This window comes from Hypanus sabinus, chromosome 1, assembly GCF_030144855.1.
Source record: "Hypanus sabinus isolate sHypSab1 chromosome 1, sHypSab1.hap1, whole genome shotgun sequence".
NCBI classification, from domain to species: domain Eukaryota; kingdom Metazoa; phylum Chordata; class Chondrichthyes; order Myliobatiformes; family Dasyatidae; genus Hypanus; species Hypanus sabinus.
Genome location: NC_082706.1, coordinates 149,745,959 through 149,766,864, shown reverse-complemented (window position 1 = coordinate 149,766,864; position 20,906 = coordinate 149,745,959). Strand labels below are relative to the sequence as shown.

Here is a 20,906-nt window from a genome sequence, read left to right as displayed (position 1 = left end):
ATGGCTGCTCCCAAAATTGCCACATCACTTAAACCTAACATTTTTTCAGCCCTTGCCAAGTACCTAATAACCCAAATTTCTTAAGCTCAGCAGGGAGTTTCAAAAGGCACCGCTCATTTTTGAAACCTGCTGCCACACTCCACAAGTAACTGTTCCTGCAGTCTCAAGCTCCACAGAAAGTGAGAAGATAGAGAGTATATTCTGTCTGGAGTGAGTGACCAGTGATGTTCTATAAGAATCTGTTCTGGGACCCCTGCTCCCCATGCTTTTTATACATGTTGAATGAGGAAGTGGAAGGGTGGGTTAATAAGTTTGCAGATAACACAAAGATTGATAGCATTGTGGATAGTGTAGACATTTATCATGAGTTACAATGGGATATTGATAGGATGCATAGATGGGCTGAGAAGTGGCAAATGGTGAGAACTGTGAAGGTTGAACTTCAAGGCAGAGTAGAGGATTAATGGTGGGATTCTTGGCAATTTGGAGGAACAAAGGGATATTAGGGTCCTCAAAGTTGCTGTGCAAATTGATTTTTATGAATGAGTTGGGTGATCAAGGAGGTGCTGGCTTTCATTAGTCAGGCGATTGAGATCAAGCTGCAAGGTATTGTGGTGGCTCTATTAAACTCTGATCAGACCACACCTGGAGTATTGTGTTCAATCCTGTTCACCTCATTTTAGGAAGGATGTGGAAACTTTATATAGTGTGTACTGGCGACTTACCTGGATCATAGAGCATGTTTTATGAGGATGAGTTGAGTGAGCTAAGGCTTTTCTCTTTGGAGTGAAGGAGCATTAGTGGTGGCTTTATTGAGGTGCACGTGCTGTTAAGACACATAGAGTGGACAGCCAGAGACTTTTCTCAGGGTGGAAATGGCTAATTATGAGGGGGCATAGTTTTTAAGATGATTGGAGGAAAATATGAGGGGGGGAGGATGTCAGAATTAAGTTTTTACAAAGTGTCTAGTTAATGCATGAAATGCGCTGCCAGGTGTTGTGGTCATTTAAGATTTTTTAGATAGGCACATGAACAAAAGAAAAATTGAGGGCTATGTGAGAGGGAAGGTTAGATTGACCTTAGAGTAGTTTTAAGGGTCAGAACACTATCAAAGGGGCAAAGGGCATGTACTGTGCTGTATTCATCTATGTTCTATCCTCTGTGTTCTCCTCCTTGGTGAATATCCATGCTAAGTACTCATTTAGGGCCTTGCCCCCATTCATCACCTCCAAGCATATGTCCCCTTCTTTATCCTTCTCCCTAATTATCTTCATGCTCTTGATGTATGTATAGAATGCCTTGGATTCTTTTTAATCCTCCTTGCCAAGAACTTTTCCTGGCTGGCCCCACCCAGCTTTCCTAATTCACTTATTACCTTCTTTTCTAGCTTCTTTATAATCCTCCAGAGCTCATCGATTTTAGCTTCCTGACCCATACATTTTTCTTTCTTGACCAAATTCATAACTGCTCTCGTCATCTAACATTTTTGTCATTCTTGATGGAAACATGCCTGTCTTGAACCTTGTGAAGTTGGTCTTTAAACAAATTCCACGTGTCAGATTTAAGCTTACTCAAAAGAAGCTGTTCCCAATTAGCATTCCCTAGTTCCTGTCTCACAGTCTAGTAATTCCAACTGCCCCCCCAGTTTAATGTTTTTATGCAAGATACATACTAACCTGTATTCATAGCTACCTCAATAGTTATGGAGTTGTGAACTTGCCCATAGAAGATGTTATGGTCATGGATCAGAGAAAAAAAAGTGGCATAAAACAGAGAAGGCTAGAAATACTTAAAAGGTAAAATGTTGTCCAAATGAAGAGAAACAGAATTAACGTTATGAGCGCTTGACTTTTCATTTGCATCCCAGCCACCTAAAGCATTCATTCTTTCATGAGTGGGATACTATAACTGCAGTGTATCACCTAAGAGTGCACTGCAGTTACTTGGCTGTATCATTAGCTTCTCAAAGAATAGGATTATCTTATTAATACTTCAAAAATGCTCCAAATTATTTTTCTCACCACTTAGTTTTTGTATATTTTCTATAATGTTTAACATTTATAATTATTTAGTGAGTTCCAAATCACTGTCTTCTAGGTGCAGCTTTCCTAGCCATTACTACCATCTATGCAGAGACTGGGTCAGGATTTGTGATGCCCAGTGCATCAGCAAAAGCAGGAGTAGAAGCCATGAGCAAGTAGGTATTTTTAGATAGTTGATGACCATATCAATGTCATCATTTCTCTCTGTTATTATAGAGTAATTATTTTTGAACATATACGCATGTCCAGTAATAACAAAAAGCCAGAGTTGCTATTTTGTTTGCCCTGTACAACAATGCTAGAACTTTGAAATGCATGCCCACCAACAAAAGAACATGAATCAGCATTATTGTCTTCAAAGCTTCCATTACAGTTGCTAACGATCTTCACTAGTGTGAATTTTTAAATTCTTTAATAAGTGCGCAGCAAGAGATCATTTGTGGGAAGGTTACTGGAGGAATTTTGAGGGGCCACATTTGGATAGACAGAGTTTGGTTAGGAAGAGTCTGTGTAGTTTTGTGCATGAAAAGTCAATGCTTGATAAACCTCAAAGTTATTTTGAAGAGATAATCATAAAGGTAGATGAGTGTTGGGCAGTGGATGTTTACTATTTAGAGTTTAGCATAGCCTTCAACAAGATCCTGCTTTGTAGGATGGTCTGAAAGGTTGGAATCCAGGGAGAGCTAGTTAGGTGGATTTAAAATTAGCTCCGAGGTAGGAAGCAGAAGGTGGTGGTTTCTCAGAATGAAAGCCAGTGATTATTGGTGTGCCACAAGGGTCATGTTGGGACCCTTGCTATTTGTTATTTATATAAATGATTTGGATGCTAAAAGATTGATCAATAGGTTTAGGGATGACAAAATTAGAAGGTGGTGTTGATAGTGAAGAAGTTTATCGTAGATTGCTAGGGGATCTTGATCGGTTAGGGAAGTGGGTTGAGGAGTGGAAAATGGATTTCAAGACACATAAGTGTGAGCTGATGCAATTTGGAAAGTCAGACCAGCATATGGCTTATATTACGAACTCGATGAGAGGGGAAAAATTTAAAAGGAACCTGAAGGGCAACTTTTTTCTCGCGGTAAGTGGTGAGCATATTGAACAAGCTGCTGGAGGAAGTGGTTGAGCCAGTTACAACAGAATAATATAAGATACACTTCAATGGATACATGGAGGGGCAGAGCTTAGAGACATATGGTCTGAACTCAGGAAATCGGTACTAGTTAAATGTGCACTTTGGTCAGCATGGACTTGTTGGGCCTATATTTATGCTGTTTTATTCTATGGCTATAAATCTATGGACATTGACCTCATTCAATTATTTAAAATATTAATTTATTAAAACTCAACATGAGTTGTTCCCTTGTCACATACATTTTTAAATCCCATCTTTATATCCCTTTAATTCACTTTTTATACTTGAATTTTCCAACAAATTCAAATCTGTCTTCCCTAGCTTGTGAGAATTTTTCAAAATACTTATTTGAAAAGGCATACTGTTTCCTGCCCAGTTCACAGTTCTTCTTGCCCAGTTCACAATGCTTCTTGATCCTTTTTTTTTTAAAGGATAGCTTATTAATTTCAGTTTTCCTTTTCAATTGTAGCAATTTCAGTTACTTGAAGGCTCACCTGAGAAATAAATAATGTCATTATCTCGTGGTGCATAGCAAAATCTAGGTTATAATTTTAAATGATTTAAAATCTTCTGGATTGTCGAAACCAGAAAATTACTGTAAGCTTTATGTTAGTCTTTTCATGTTAAGAATTTGTAATAAAAACAGAAAATGCTACATTTATAAAGACATTATCTGCTAAATAAGATTTAATTTTCAAGTGAATGATCTTTTGTTAAAGTTCACCAGTGGATGGGTATGTGGACAGGGCCAGGGGAGTGTTGGAGAGAACAGAAAGATTGACTATGACAAGATGAAAGCCCAGATTGCTTTGGTGACATCAATGCTACTGGTGCTGTCTTGGGGGGTGGGGGGGGGGAATGGTGATATACAGCTGGCCCTCCTTATCTGCGGGAGATTGGTTCCAGGACCCCCCATGGATACCAAAAAACATGGATGCTCAAGTCCCTTATTTAACATGTCTCAGTATGATGGACTTTAGGAACGCTGCCCACAGTGTTTCTGTTCCATTGACGGAAAACGATCACAGTTGAAAATAAAGCGATCGGAAAGAGATGAAACTCCATCAGTCATTGGAAAAGCATTAGGCTACAGTCAGTCAACAATCAGAACAATTTTAAAGGATAAAGTGAGTAATGGAGCATGCGAAAGGCCCTGTCCCAGTTAAAGCTACAATTATTACTAAGTGACGCAGTGGTTCAGTTATTGAAATACTTACGTTTAAGTGTTTTATATGCATAGAAAGGTAAAATATATACTATATAGTAAGACAAACGTTTGACTAACAGATGCTAAATAATACCGGATGTACCTGTTCTGACATGTACAAATTCAGCTTAAAGACTGCCTGTATTTTAAATAATCTCTAGATTATTTATAATACCTAATACAATGTAAATGCTATGTAAATAGTTGTTATACTGTATTGTTTGGAGAATAATGACAAGAAAAAAGTCTGTACATGCATCAACAGCAAGTGCTGTAGAGAGAACTTCTGGGTTTTCCTGATCCGCGGTTGGTTGAATAAGTTCTTAGGGCCACATTGTGCCATTATGGAAGATTACATGCTGTTTTTTATAGACCACTTATTCATGAAAAATAATGCAAATTAGATGACTGCTTTCTGAACTCCATTTAGTGTATTAGACGATGTAGGCAAAGATATTTTCACATAATTTTGTAAATTTCATCATCAATATCGATACTTTGTTTTGCCACAAAATACAACTGTTAATGTATAGGTAGATTTTGTTATTCAACCTGTGTAGAAATACTACAAACTTTCTTTTATTTTCGTTCACAGATCACTGGCTGCTGAATGGGGTCGATATGGTCTGAGATTCAATATAATTCAACCAGGACCGATTAAAACAAAGGTATTATGAACATAGGAATTAGGGTCACAAACAAGCCAATCTGCCCCTTAAGCCTATTCTGCTATTTAATAAGATTATAGCTGATCTGATTACAACCTCAACTCCATGTACCATGTTCACATATATGTGCAGTAACCTGTAACTTGTAAAATTGTCATTGCTCTCGTATTTCTTTATCTGTGACATCTGTAACCTTATGACTATTTAATTTGAGGCATAGTTTACTATGCATTTCTAAATTGATATTTGTAAGGTTATTTAACTACTACCTTATCTCTTGTTCATTCTCAGTTGTTTATAGTTTAAAATTAGTTCAGTAGTACCATGTCCATTAGTAAACATTGTTGCGCCTGTGTTCCCCCCCCCCCCTCCTTTTTGAGAATAGCAAGATTGCTATTAAGTCAGGGCAGGAGACCCAGGAAATGAGAGAGAGACGTTTGGAATGTCCTGGCCCCAGAGATACAAAGCCACGGAACAGGTCATTGTCTCTTGGAGACGGAATTGTGTATTGAGTACTGTACTTCGTGAAAGCCCTCAGGCACTGTGGGCTGGTTAGGGGATGGCATCATTCCACCCTGAGTGACATCTGAGACCCTGTGAGTCAGGATAAAAGAGGGTCTGGGGAACAGCCCCTCAGACGCACCAGAAGAAATGCTAGAACTCCTGTAACTGCGTAATAGCGAAAGCCGGTGGAAAAGCCCACGGGCGTCCTTTTCCATTTGCCTCGGAATTGGTGGGTCTTGCCACGGAAGAACGGCTTTAGCTAACACCAAGGAGCACTCAGCCCCCACCGACTCACGAAGATTTGACATCATAAAAGGAATGGGCAAGTTTAAACACTCTCTCTTGACTCCGACCAAAGGCTGCAGCCTGCAGCTTGAATGAACTAAAGTGACTTTTATATTTCCATCGGACAATACATTATCCCCTAGACAACGATAGAGCTATTTCTTTTTGATTATTATTATACCCGCGCTTTTAGATTTAGTATTGACGACGTATGTTATCTGTATGTTTGCATTGATATTATTTTTGTGTATTTTTATCAATAAATACTGTTAAAAATAGTACCATCAGACTTCAACGGACCTCTCTATCTTTGCTGGTAAGTGACCCAGTTACGGGGTACGTAACAACATGCAAGCATATTCTTATGTGCAGTTGTTAGTTGTTGGTAATCAGGAGAATATTCTTCAGAACTGTATTAGGAATATAATGATGTAGGCTTATGGCTAGCCTTAAAACTTAAGTAGATAGGTAAAAGAGATTTGAATGATCGTAATCATGGACTAGGTGTAGTTTTCATTTCTCTCTTTGTGTCCAGTAAATGGGAAGTAGGCATAGTCTAAGTATATCCAAGGAGCATCATTTCCAGTGCCACTAGGTTAAGAAATAGTTGTTATCCTTTGCCGTTCTGTGGACCTTTATCCTCAGTGAAGAATGGTGACCTTATTCAAATGAATGGGGCTATGCTGGATGTATCAGCTAGAGCTGCTGTAAAACTAGGGACTAGGTAGCCAATGTCAGATCACAATATCAGGGAATCACCGTTGGAGTGAGAGGTCAAATACAACACAGCTTGTGATAGATATTCACTGTCCAGGGCCTGGGTGGCCGAGCTCAGCTTTCTGACACACCAGCTGCCTCTTCCAGGGGTTCAAAGAGTTGTTTTTAAATAAGTTAAACTCCCAACTAATATTCCTTGCTCGGCTTCTTGTCATTAACAAGAAGCAGTCTTCGATTCTTAATGTAAATTGCAAGCAATGATCAGTCTATAAAGAGCAGGCTGCTCAAGAGGTCAAGTCAAGCTTATTGTCATTTCAACCATAAACTGCTGTTACAGTACACAGTAAAAACGAAAGAATGTTCCTCCAGGACCCTGGCACTACATGAAGCAGCACAAAACTACACTAGACAATGTGAGACAGCACAAGGCTACACTAAACTATGTAAAACATATAAACTGCACTAGACTACAGACCTGCACAGGACTACATAAAGTGCACAAAACAGTGCAGTACAATAATTATATAAACAAAACAATAGGCACAGTAGAGGACAAATTACAATATAATAATGATGTAGATGTCAGTCTCGACTCTTGAGTATTGAGGAGTCTGATGACTTGGGTTATGTTAGTTGGGCCTTCATCAAACTAGGCAATATTGGGTAAGTTATTTAGATGAAAGAAGTTTATAGACCAGACTGGTACTATCACTTAGCACATCAAGTATCTGATCTCTCAATAGTTGTTAGATTTGTGCATTTGGAGAATCAACCCTCACAGCATTATTTTTGAGTGTCTGGTATCTCTATCACCAGAAGCTTTTAGACCATCTGGTTGAATGTCCCAGCAAAGGTATCTGAAAATTATCAGATGCGTGTAGAAAAAAAGAATAGTATAAATGTTAAAGAGCAAACCCAGGCTTGTTAAGAACAATGATAATTATGACAGAAAGACAGAGTGACTAGAATCCATCCCCCTGCCTTCAGTTTGTGCGATAGTGACTTGTTCGTCTGTAGTTCATTGGTATGTCTTTTTAGCTTATAGGATTTCTACCTGTATGTTGGAAATCCCTTGTGTTTTCGAAATCATTTGTAATTTGGAAATCTTTTATAATATAGAAATCCTCTCTGAGTTTTGAGTATGTTTTGAGAATTGTATTCATATTTAAAAGTGTATGACTAAAAATAAATGAATTGTATTTAAAGTGCCTGGCTAGCTAGAAGTAACTCCCACTGTAGGACCCACTATTTATACAGTGGATATTAACAGCTAAACTTGCTGAGGAGAATCAACAAGGAAGTGATCTAGCTTTTGAAGTGTTGGTGGCTAAAGTATAACCTTTCTTTAATGAGGGTACCCGTAGCTGTCTATAATGGATAGGTCTTAAGAACTTTGTTTGTGTTCAGAACTTCACAGACAGCAAACCCAATACTTTCATACCCCTGACTTCCATTCTGTACCTCTGAGCTACTGTATGTAGCTCAAGAACACAGTGATGCACATTGCAGCCAACTTACATTCTCTGGAACCACCGTTCTGCCAACAGTATAGTGCAGTTTATTAAATATATTATAGGCAATAAAGAATTTTGAATAGGGAATTATGGGAATCTAGCAGTAAAATAGAATTCGGACTAATGATCAAATGGCGGAGCAGGCTTGAGGTGACGTGTAATTTTGCTCTGATTTCTAATGTCCTCAAAATTTAAAAAATATTTTAATGTATTTACATACCTATTTAAAATATTTATTTTCTTCTTTACCATGCAAAATAATTGTATTTCAAGCTAAAGCTAAACCTATTTTTAGCCAAATAATGTTTGACATTAATATTGTTTGTCTAGTCTACTTATAGCATTTGCAATGTATTTTAACCTTTTTTAGGGTGCCTTTAGTCGACTTGACCCAAGTGGATTGTTTGAAAAAGAAATGCTGAAGAGAATTCCGATGGGCCGCTTTGGTACTGTGAATGAAATCTCCAATCTTGCTGCTTACCTGTGCAGTGATTATGCCAACTGGATTACAGGAGCAGTAGGTTACCATTTGTATTGTCTTGCTCTTTGTTTAAAATGGTATATTATCCTTGGTTATCTCCATCAAGAGGATTTAATCATAGCAAAGATAGTACAAAAAACTAGGGTAGGTAGTAGAAAACCTACTTTATGCTCTTTATAAATCTAGAGGGCATAGATTTTGAGATAAAGAGTAAGAAATTTAAATAGGATCTGAGGAAGGACATTTTCACCTATAGTGGTTGAAATCTAGAAAGCACTGCATGAGCGGATGGTGGAAGCAGGCAAACTCCCAGCATAGGAATTGCCAAGGCATAGAGGGCTACAGAACGATTACTGCCAATTTTTTTTAGTGTAGATAGATACTTGATGGTCAACATAGTCATTGAGAGCTGGATAGTCTGTTTCTGTGCTGTTTAACTCTATGACCTAATGGCGTTATCTATGGGAGGATGCTTAATTGGAAAAGGCACTTAAAAGCCAGGACTGCAAAGGATTGTAGGATGTCAGGCACAGAAATAGACCGTTCAGACCAACCATCCCATGATATTATGGGAATTCATTTTGAACCTTGTCCTGCTTTTCCATATCTAAGTCTTTCAATGTAACCAACTATTTCCTTGTTCCTGTTATACTTTTCCAGCTCTTCTATAAATGTATCCAAACCATGCCCTTTAACCTCTGTTTGGTAGCAAGATACTTCTTGGTTAATGAAATATTTTTTCTGAACCCTGTTGGTTTTCTACTGACTGTCTTAGATCAAAGAGGTCTAACTGAAATAAAATTCAATTTAATCTGGTACATTTTGGATTTTGGTGCCAGAGTAGCAGATTTTCCAGACTATTGGATGTCACTTTTTTTTAAAGATATACAGTAAAGCATCTGTGAAACCAATAAATTTGAAGTGATCTTAGGAATCTGAACCAGGTAATTTTTGAAGGAGTGTGGCCAACGAAACTACACAGGGTCCTGGTGAGCAGGAAGTGGATGCAGAAACTGCTGCCTTAGTAGGAAGAGAATGTGAGAACCAGGGTAAATGTGAGTGGAATTATATACATAGGATTTCCAAATGATCGGATATTGCATTTTACATTCTTACTGTCATTCTTCCTCACAAATGAAATGTTCTCTATATCCAGTTTAACAAAAAGTTTGATAATTTTCCTGACCTTTAGATCATTCTGCAGCAAAAAAAATTGTCAAGGGGAGAAATAAAAGACTGCTGAATGAATCAGAACTGTATATTTAATGCTCAGAGCCTTGCCTCCCAATGTTGAAAAAGGTCGGCAATGGAAGATAGGAATATGATGAAATACCTTCTATTAGAACATCCGCATCATCAAACTGCATTTATATATTGCTCCAAATATACTAAAGCAGTCAAAATAAATTTGTAGCAATGTTACCAAACAAAATTTGACACGGAGCCGCATAATCTATTACAATGGATACGGGTGTCTCAAAAGGAGAGAGAGGTGGAGAGATTTAGGAAAGGATTTCCAGAGTTTGGGCCCTAAGCTTCAGAAGACATCAAAGCTGTCCATCAAAAGACATCAAAGCTGTTTTGTGAAGGCAGAAATGGAGGAACACTGTTAGGGTGGGAAATCATAGGATTAAAGAAATGGATAGGAAGAAGAGAGTCTGGAATGAAACAATCATGGTGTTTTAATTCTGCAGTAAAGTTTTTTCATTGGCAACACGAGTGAATCTGCAGATGCTGAAAATAAATAGAAACACAAAATGCTGACAGAACACAGCAGGCCGGACAGCATCTATGGGAGGGGGTAGTGATGATGTTTCGGGCCAAAACCCTTCATCAGGAGTGAAGTAACATGGGACGGTTGAGGGGGGATAAGAAGTGGGGGGAGGGATGGAGTAGAGAGCTGGGAATTGATAGGCTGGAGGGAAATGGGCTAGGGGAAAGGTGGAGAATTATGGGAAATAGAAGAGAAAGAAAGGTAGGGCTGGGGGGAGATTATAGTGAGGGGGGAGAAAGAGAACCAGACTAAAATTATAGTCTGATGGGGTAAGGGGGGCAGGGGTATCAATGGAGGTCTTGAAACCTTTCTCTCTTTCTCTCTCTTTTCCCCCCTCACTATAATCTCCCCCCAGCCCTACCTTTCTTTCTCTTTTATTTCCCATAATTCTCCACCTTCCCCCTAGCCCATTTTTCCTTAAGCCTATCACCTCCCAGCTCTCTACTCCATCCCTCCCCCCGAACTTCTTATCCCCCCTCAACCATCCCATGTTACTTCACTCCTGATGAAGGGTTTTGGCCCGAAACGTCATCACTACCTCCTCCCATAGATGCTGTCTGGCCTGCTGAGTTCTGCCAGCATTTTGTGTTTTTAAGTTTTTTCATTGTTTGGTTTTAAGCCAAACATAGCTGAATGTGTTTTTTTTAATATAGGTAATAAGATTTGACGGTGGTGAATTTCCTTCAATAGCTGGTGAATTTAACAGTCTGCAAAAGGTAACATCGTCTTTTCACCATGAAGCCTTTATTTTATTCACTTAGCCACAATTTCTACATGGAAGGCAAAGCGAAAATACCATAGATAATAAACCGATTTTCCATTAACTCTAGAGATGCTTGCAGGGATTAATGTATTGCTCACCCAAAAAAAATGATCATTACTGATGCTATCCAACATACATCCAATAACTAATTTGTGTACTATTAAAGAGCAAAGTTTGTTTCTCATTACTTGCTGAAGAATTAAGTTGCTTTATTTCTCATTGGTATCTGTTATGATTTAAAAAGATAAATACTGTACAGGTTTCCCCCGCTATCAGAAGGTAGAGCGTTCCTATTAAACATTCATAAGCCAAAATGGCGTAAAGCGCTGCCGTCTTCCCTTCTCCCACCACCACGCTGCCATCTGATCCTTCTGAGCCTGAGGTTCAATCACTGGTTCCCGGGCCCTCGGGGGCTTCAGCTTCCTCTCCCCCCCACCCCTTCCCCACTGACTCCACCAGCCTCCCACCCCCCTCGGACCAGAGCTCTCAACCCTGCCGAGTCTTCACCATCCCCTCCGACTTTCCCCTCTCTGAGGCTGAGCGCTCTGTCCTTAGTAAGGGCCTCACCTTTGTCCCCCTTCGCCCTCACCTCAGTGAGTTCCGCGTGCGCCAGGACGTGGAGCTCTTCTTCCGCCGGCTCTGTCTTCGAGCCCACTTCTTCAGTAGGGACTTTCCCACCCCCACCGATGACCCGTTCTCCCGTCTCCAACCCTCCTCCTCCGCCTCATGGACTCCCCGCCCAGGAATTCTACCCACCCTGGATCTGTTCATCTCTAATTGCCGTCGGGACATTAACCGTCTCAACTTCACCATCCCTTCCTCCAATTCCAACCTCACCCCCTCTGAACGCTCTGCTCTCCATTCCCTCCGCAACAATCCCAACCTTACCATCAAACCTGCTGATAAGGGGGATGCTGTTGTCGTCTGGCACACCGACCTGTACATAGCGGAGGCACGACGACAACTCGCTGACACATCTACCCCTGGACCATGACCCCACTAGGGAGCACTAGTCCATTGTCTCCCAAACCATTTCCGATCTCATCAGCTCAGGAGATCTCCCATCCACAGCCACCAAACTTATAGTTCCCATACCCTGCACTTCCCGTTTCTACCTCCTACCTAAGATTCACAAACCTGCCTGTCCAGGCAGACCCATTGTCTCTTCTTGCTCCTGCCCCACTGTACTCATTTCTGCCTATCTCCACTCTATTTTATCTCCCCTTGTTCAATCCCTTCCCACCTACGTCCGTGATACTTCCCATGCTTTACATCTCTTCAAAGATTTCAAGTTCCCCGGCTCCCACCGCCTCATTTTCACCATGGATGTCCAGTCCCTATATACCTCTCGCCCACCAGGAGAGGTCTCCAAGCTCTCCGTTTCTTCCTGGATTCCAGACCCAGCCAGTCACCCTCTACCACCACTCTTCTCCGCCTTGCGGAAATAGTTCTCATCCTTAACAGTTTCTCCTTTGGCTCCTCCCACTTCCTCCAAACTAAAGGTGTAACCACTGGCACCCGCATGGGTCCTAGCTATGCCTGCCTTTTTGTCGGCCATGTGGAGCAGTCTATGTTCCAAGCCTACACCAGTATATGTCCTCCTCTTTTCTTACGTTATATCAATGACTGCATCGGCGCTGCTTCCTGCACACATGCTGAACTTGTCAATTTCATTAACTTCGCCTCCAACTTTCACCTCACCCTCAAATTCGCCTGGTCTATTTCCAACACCTCCCTCCACTTTCTAGATCTTTCTGTTTCTATCTATGGAGACAGCCTATCCACCGATGTCTACTACAAACCTACTAACTCCCACAGCTACCTAGACTATTCCTCCTCCCACCCCGTCTCCTGCAAAAATGCTATCCCTTTCTCTCAATTCCTCCGCCTCCGTCGCATCTGCTCTCAAGATGAGGCCTTTCGTTCTAGGACAAAGGAGATGTCTTCCTTTTTTAAAGAAAGGGGCTTCCCTTTGTCCACTATCAACTCTGCCCTCCAACGCGTCTCCCATATTTCATGCACCTCTGCCCTCACCCCATCCCCCCCACCAGCCCACCAGGTCCTCACCTATCACCCTACCAGCCTACAGATCCAACATATAATCCTCCGTAACTTCCGCCACCTCCTACGTGATCCCACCACCAGCAACATCTTCCCCTCCCCCCACTCTCAGCTTTCCGCAGGGATTGTTCCCTATGTGACTCCTTTGTCAACTCATCACCCCCATCCCTCCCCACTGACCTCCCTCCGGGCACTCATCCCTGCAAACGGAAGAAGTGCTACACCTGCCCCCACACTTCTTCCCTCACCACCGTCCTAGGCCCCAGACAGTCCTTTCAGGTGAGGCACCACTTCACCTGTGAGTCAACTGGAGTGATGTACTGTATCCAGTGCTCCCGATGTGGCCATTTATACATTGGGGAGATACGCCACAGACTGGGAGACTGTTTCGCCAAACACCGGCACTCAGTCCTCCAGCAGTGGCGGGATCTCCTTGTGGCCACCCACTTGAATTCCACAGACCACCCTCACTCTGACATGTCTGTCTATGGTCTCCTCTACCGTCAAGATCCCAGACTCAAAAAATAACTTACCAAATTATACCAAATAGCACATAAAACCTAAAATATCACTAACATATAGTAAAAGCAGGAATGATATGATAAATACACAGCTATATAAAGTAGAAATAATGTATGTACAGTGTAGATTCACTTACCAGAATTGGGAAGGTTGAGCCAAAACCAATTTGTAGAAAAAGATCGGCATGTATATGCATGCACTCACACCTGCCCACGCAAGGCTTCACGGTCATGGTAGTCTTTCTCGGGGTAAACACAAGTTTAAAGCGGGCGTCTTTTTTCGTAAAAGCAAAGTTGCGTGAAGTAGATGTTCAGAAAGTTGCGGACACCTTAAATCTACTTAAGCTTGACCTTTAAATTCTCTCTTTTTTTTAAATCATAGGTTACAAGTGACCAATGGGACATGCTGGAGTCCCTCATCAGAAAAACCAAAGGCTCCTAAGTGGTACAAATCAACAACAATTAAAAATGGCACATGGACAAGATTGTTATGCCTGTTTACTGGTAAAAAATGCCTTGATTTTAGATGATTTATATTTGATTATATTTTCAAAATAGTTATATTTAACTTACCAAATTGAAATGGTTTTATTATAAGTAATACTTAAAAACTATCATTGGTTATAAAATCAGAATTTATTAATTTTAATTAAGTGAAACTGCTGTTTTGCTACTTTGCTGAGTGTTGTGAGGGTGAGGGCCAACGTCAGTCAGAGTTGACCATGGATATTGCGTCTTAGCTGTCTGGATACGTAGGCCTGGGCAGTATGATGTGAAGAGCAAGCTGTTGCCCGTGTAGCAAGCTCCCCCTCTCCATGCATCTGATGAACCGAAAGGAACGGCAGAGTCTGATATAATTTGGTACCAGCAGTGTTGCATGAGTTGCCAGTCAGCATTGGAATCACTGTGGGACTGCCTTAGGGACTCGAGCTCCAGATTTTTCCCTCCGTGTTTACTTGCAAAGCCTTCCCTATGAGTGGGGGTGTAGTTGCAAGGCAGTAGAGATTTTAGATCAGTGTTATCACAAAGCAAAATGAAGCAAAACTATTCTGAAAACATTTTCCTGCCAATGTGTATAAGGATATTATAATCACCATAATGGATGCCACCATAAATGATGCATGCATAGTACCAGAGTTGGGAAGTAAGGATGATACTTCTCATTGGTAAATTGAATTTTTTTTGGAAAGAAAAGAATACATAGAAGCTACATTAACATGATGGAGAGCAATTTTTAAAAACTTTACTGGTTTATGAAGTAAATGCTTGAAAGGATCATAGGGCTTTGATATTAAGTTTGGAATAAATCAAGCATTATTTACTCTTAAATTAAAAATCAGATTAGACTGGGTTTACAGCTACTATCCTGCACAGTGCATCCTAGTGTATTCTATAAATCTGGAATGGATCAAAAATATAGAAAGTAGCTGTGACATTTTTCTGTAAAGGTGCTCCTTTGTCAATTTGCTTTTGCTTTCCTGTTTATTTGCTGCTTATTTTTCTGAACTCAGTCAATGCATCCTCTGTCCATCCATATTGTTTCACCATTTAATCTTGTATATCTTAAAAAGATGACAAGGAACAAACTAGATTCCAAATACAATTGGGTATTTTTTCCGGAGGAATTATATGCCTTTAACTGATCAATAAATTGTGTAGTTCAAATTATTTTCAGCATGTTGTTTACTTGTATTTTGTTAAGTTTTTTTTCAAAAAAATGTACACCATGCTTAAAAACATATACAGAACAATTATTGAAAATCTTACTGGATTAATTTTAACATCTTTAATTATGAATTGTGTCAATTGCACAAGGTCTCCTTATACCTTCATTACATTTATTAAGTAATCTAGAACAGTTTCACCAACATTTATTATAAACACTTCTTTCATTTCCATACAAAACAACTGTTTTATGCCACATTTCATATCATTTTCAGTAGTATATTTTATTGTATGAATTCTGTAGATACAAAAGCAATAAATTACAAAGAGTATAGATACAACAGATCAGAAAGAATGTGTTGCACATTCTACAGATTAACCTATATGCATACAGGTAGAAGGAAAGCATATCCTACACCCATTTAGCACACAGCTATCTTCACAGAAATCACAAGCAGACGAGAATGCAAGATATTTAAAACTCTTCTGCACAGAGGATTAATGCCAAGTCTTTCCGAAAGAGCTTTCCTCCATCAGACAAAGCCATGATGTTTTCCTTGTAAGTTGTAAGATTTTCAATGTCTAGGTCCTGTATTTTATAATCATATAGTTAACTAAATTTCAGAAACAGCCATGTAGAATAAAACCTTCATTTGTTTAACTCTTTAAAGTTAGTAGTTTGCATTGTTTTATTACCTGTTTGTTCTTTTCACACAGGTCCTTTAGTAGTGCATCTAATTCATTTTCATCTATATATCCATTGCCATCCTAAAGAGAAAAAATAGAAGTTTAAACTTTTGTATTTTCTTATTAGAATATAAATCTCATTAACATGGTCAATGTTCTGGCCTGTGGAGGCACAGTTTGTTATGAGCATCACTTCCTGTATGTAAGCTTCTTTTTATATATTTTCCTGCACGAGAAAGACATCCATCTCCACTACAGTCTGTTTGCCTTGAAATGGCAATATCTTTTCACAAGTAAGTTCTCATTTAGAAATCCTGAAGAAAGCTTACAACTCGAGTGATTTTTGAGAATGATCATCTGTCTTTTAGTTTCAGTAGCTAAGCTGACATCCCATGGATGCCAGACAGGATGTGTTCTGGCCTCTAGAGGTGTATTTATTTTGCATGAACATCACTTCCTGTACATAAGCTGTTTTTTTTATATCATTTCCTGTGCAGGTTAATTCATATTTTGACTTGAAGCACTTGGTGTAGCAGGACATTCAACTCCATCCCCTCTTTATTTACCCTTAAAACAGCAATATCTTCACAAGTAAGTTCTTATTAAAAACCCTGTAGAAAACTTATATCACGAGTGATTTTTGAAAAGGTACTTAACTCCCTGCCTGGCTTTGTACACACACATTGTGAAGGCCGTGTTTAGGTTAATCTATATTCTACGTGTGATTAATTTCTTAAATATTAGGTCACTCCATTTCTTATAATTTTGTTTGGTAAAAAACAGAAAAATCAGCCTTCATGAACTGTTCAGATTACCGCACAGTAATAAATACTTATGAAGTTGAAAATTGTGTATCCTCTTATTTAAAAACAAACTATTGTTTAAATTTCTTAAGGGAAGCATATTTTAAAATGAATATGCAGTATTACATATGTAGAGCTACTTTAGAAATTGGGAGTTCATTGTGATACCCTAAACCATCCAGATCGATGCACTACAGAAGTAAAAGACTGTTAGAAGATTGTTGCTTATTATGTGGGTGAATACAGATTTGAAGTGAATAAACCTCAGTGTCTAAATTATGATAGCCTGCATGGAACACATAATTACAAGTAAACATCATAGGATTCAAATGAAATTGGTGCTGTATAGTTATTATGAAAAGGTGAAGTTTATAAATAACTTGCATTATCACTTATATTGCTTTCCATATTAGTCTCAAATACACCTCAAATGGGTTGAAGGCTTTTTTTTAATGCTTTTTGCTCATATCACTCTTCTTGAAGTAATATTCAGCTGATGGATTCAGACTTAAGATAACAATGGAAACACCAATGTGTATAGTAAGTTTGCATACTTAAATGTAACAATGTACTTAATAAATTATCTAGTGTACTGGGGACTGCAACTTTATGCATTTGTAATAGTATTCTCACTGCTAAGTACCTGCAGTGTTATATTTATTAATACAAGTTTCTTAATGTATGCCTTTAACCTTTAAATTCATAATAGGTTATACTGACAAATAACAAAAGAATTGAAGAAATAATTTGTATAGTCTAAAGGGTTTAATATAATTTTGTTTGTACAGTAATCTTGATGGCATCAGATTACATTTGCATTTAATACATAAAAATAGGTAGACTATTGAAAAGTTAACTATCTATTTTCATTACTATGTCCAGTTTGTGCATACGGTTGTGCTTCAGGAAAAAGTAAGCCAATTATCATGGTTTTACTTTGTTGAGCAACTTATAAATAAACAGAGACAAATGCATTAATTTTTATCATTCTGGCTAATTCATGATTGCCAAATTATTCACAAACTGGTTTTGAGACAATTTTATTATTTTAAATGGGATTAGAAACATACTTAATTTCCTCTGTAAAACTGCTGTCACATTTCATAAAAGGACAGTTTACTTATCTCAGTTCTACTTCCCCTTCCTATCCCCTTTCCCCTTATACCATGATTACCGTATTATCTAAATCTATCGTTAACAGTTATGAATATATTCATTGACAAAACATCCTATTGGAATAGAAATTTGTATAAGACACTTCACCTTTATCCTAGTCATAAATAATTTACCTCATGTGAGTCCATGATCCTCATACTATAATTAAAAATACCGTACTACAATGCTATAAGAGGAACAAATAATGATGTTACAATTTTAATCTTATTGCCCAAAAGGCAGTAATGCAATTGGAATGCATGAAAATGTAATCCATCCACCTCCATTATGAGCAGCAGAATAATACTTTCATTTTCACAGTCAGTTGCATTTAACAGTAAAACCTGTGTCATGATTAACAACAAGTAGATGTTACTTTATTCCACTCAGCTTATTCATATCCAAAATTCTAATTTTCCTTTTACACTGCTTTTACAGCAGCTCATTTGCATATTAGGTGTACAAGATAATGAGAGGCATTGATCGTGTGGATAGTCAGAGGCTTTTTCCCAGGGCTGTAATGGCTAGCATGAGAGAACACAGTTTTAAGGTGCTTGGAAGTAGGTACAGAGGAGGTGTCAGGGTTGTTTTTTTTACGCAGAGAGTGGTGAGTGCGTGGAATGGGCTTCCGGCTGCGGTTGTGGAGGTGGAAATGATAGGGTCTTTTAAGAGACTCTTGGAGCTCTTGGAGTACATGGAGCTTAGAAAAATAGAAGGCTATGAGTAAGCTAGGTAGTTCTAAGGTAAGGACATGCTCGGCACAGCATTGTGGGCCGAAAGGCCTGTATTGTGCTGTAGGTTTTCTATGTTTCTATAGCAAATGTAGATGAGAAAATTTTAAGGATAAGAGATTCTGCAGATGCTGGAAATGCTGAGCAATACGCGCATAGTGCTTTAGGGACTCAGCAAGTTAGGCAGCATCTACAGAGGGGAACACACAGGCAACATTTTGGGCTGAGACCCTTCATTAGGACTGAAAAGGAAAGGGGATGAAGCCAGAATAAGTTGGGGTGGCGAGGGGTCAAGATAGAAAGTGTACAGGTGTAATGAGGAACCTGCTCCCCTTGCTACCAAAGTTGATAAATCAGTACAGCTCCATATTAAACAATGTACAAAACAAAGAAAGAATAATGGAGGGTACAAGATATGCACTGGGCTGGGAATATTGATGCTCTTCACTGAGTGGTTCAATAGGAAGCAAGCAAGTTTATTTGTATAGCACTTTTCAAACAGCGCAGGTCAAAGTGCTTAGACAGAACAAGATATAAAACGCAAACATCAAATTTTAGACAATATGAAAGAGCATGAAATCACTCAGAAATATATATGATAAATATAAGGTACAGTGCAGGAGATTCTAATTAAAAGCTACAGCGAAAATAAAAGTTTTCAAGTTTGATAGAACTGAATTGACTTCATTTCTTACAACCTTCACATACATGAGGAGTAAAAGTCTTTACATTATGCCTCGTGCAATCATAGTAATTTATAATAAATAGAACAGTCAATGTAACATAGAAGTATACTCAAATCAGCATGAGTTAATCAGTCTGATGGCCTGGTGGAAGAAGCTGTCCCCGGAGCCTGTTGGTCCAGGCTTTTATGCTGCCGTACTGTTTCCTGGAAGGTAGCAGCTGGAGTAGATTGTGATTGGGGTGACTCGGATCCCCAATGATCATTTAGGCCCTTTATTCACATCTGTCTTTGTAAATGTCCTGAATCATGGTAAGTTCATAACTACAGATGCACTGGGCTGTCCACACCACTCTCTGCAGAATCCTGCGATTAAAGGAACTACAGTTCCCATACCAGTCAGTGATGCAACCTGTCAGGATGCTCTCAATTGTGCCCCTGTAGAAAGCTCTTAGAATTTGGGGGCCCATTACCAAACTTCCTCAACCATCTGAGGTAAAAGAGGTGCTGTAGTGCCTTTTTCACCACACAGCTGGTGTGTACAGACCACGTGAGGCCCTCAGTGATGTGGATGACGAGGAACTTAAAGCTGTTTACCTTCTCAACCCCAGATCCATTGATGTCAATAGGGGTTAGCCCGTCTCCATTCCTTCTGTAATCCGCAACCAGCTCCTTTTTTTTTGTGACATTGAGGGAGTAGTTGTATCTTTAAAAGAGCTTAAAGTTGGGCAGATTTCAGATCCTCTGGAAGGTTATTCCAGAATGTAGAGCATAGTAACTAAAAGTTGCTTCACCGTGTTTATTTTTGAACCTGCGGACAGTAAGCAGACACACCCCAGACAACCTGAGAGCTCAGGAAGGCTCAGAATGCAGCAGGAGATCAGAGGTGTTTTGGCCCTAGACTATTCAGCGCCTTATAAACCAGTAATAATATTTTATAGTCAGTCCTCTGGTCGACAGGAAGCCAGTGTAGTGATCTGAGAACTAGAGTGGTATGTTCTACTGTCTAGATCTCAGTGAAGACTCTAGCAGCAGTGTTCTGAATGAGTTGCAGCTGTCTGAGGGATATTTTACAGAGTCTTTTGAAAATGGCATTACAGTAGTCAAGCCTACTAAAATAAATGCAGGGATGAGCTTTTCTGGAGCTTGCTAAGAAATAAGCCCTTTAATTCTCGCTATACTTTTAAGATGGCAATGGACTGACTTTGTAATTTGTCTTAATGTGGCAGTTAAAATTTAAGTTGGAGTCCATCACAATACCAAAGTTTCTGGCTTGGCTTGAGGTCTGTAACGAAAGGGATTCTAAGTGAGCGCTGACTTCTAATCGTTCTTTTTTGGCACAAAAAACAATTATTTCAGGTTTCTCTTTGTTTACCTGGAGGAACTTCCAGTTCATGCATTCAGTGATTTGTTCAATACAGTTTTTTAGTGATTGTATGGGACCATAGTCACTTGATAACACTATTATATAAATCTGAGAGTTATTCGCAAAATTAAGGCAAGGTATTTTGTTG

At 39.3% G+C, this 20,906-nt stretch overlaps 2 protein-coding genes across 2 annotated transcripts in view; one reads left to right on the top strand and one right to left on the bottom strand.

Moving 5' to 3' along the window:
* decr1 (2,4-dienoyl CoA reductase 1, mitochondrial) overlaps positions 1–15,337 on the top strand; it is a 44,634-nt gene extending 29,297 nt beyond the window's left edge. Inside the window, exons 6-10 of the mRNA XM_059978905.1 lie at positions 2,098–2,197; positions 4,977–5,049; positions 8,440–8,586; positions 10,978–11,040; positions 14,052–15,337. Coding sequence (XP_059834888.1) covers positions 2,098–2,197; positions 4,977–5,049; positions 8,440–8,586; positions 10,978–11,040; positions 14,052–14,111 — 443 coding nt within the window. The 3' untranslated portion in view covers positions 14,112–15,337. The remainder of the gene's footprint in view (positions 1–2,097; positions 2,198–4,976; positions 5,050–8,439; positions 8,587–10,977; positions 11,041–14,051) is intronic.
* A 151-nt stretch (positions 15,338–15,488) lies between these two features.
* The window catches only part of calb1 (calbindin 1), a 37,472-nt gene continuing 32,054 nt past the window's right edge, over positions 15,489–20,906 (bottom strand). The window contains exons 10-11 of the mRNA XM_059978916.1: positions 16,031–16,102; positions 15,489–15,923 (exon numbers count right to left, since the gene is read on the bottom strand). Of these exons, the coding sequence (XP_059834899.1) occupies positions 15,810–15,923; positions 16,031–16,102 (186 nt within the window). The 3' untranslated portion in view covers positions 15,489–15,809. The remainder of the gene's footprint in view (positions 15,924–16,030; positions 16,103–20,906) is intronic.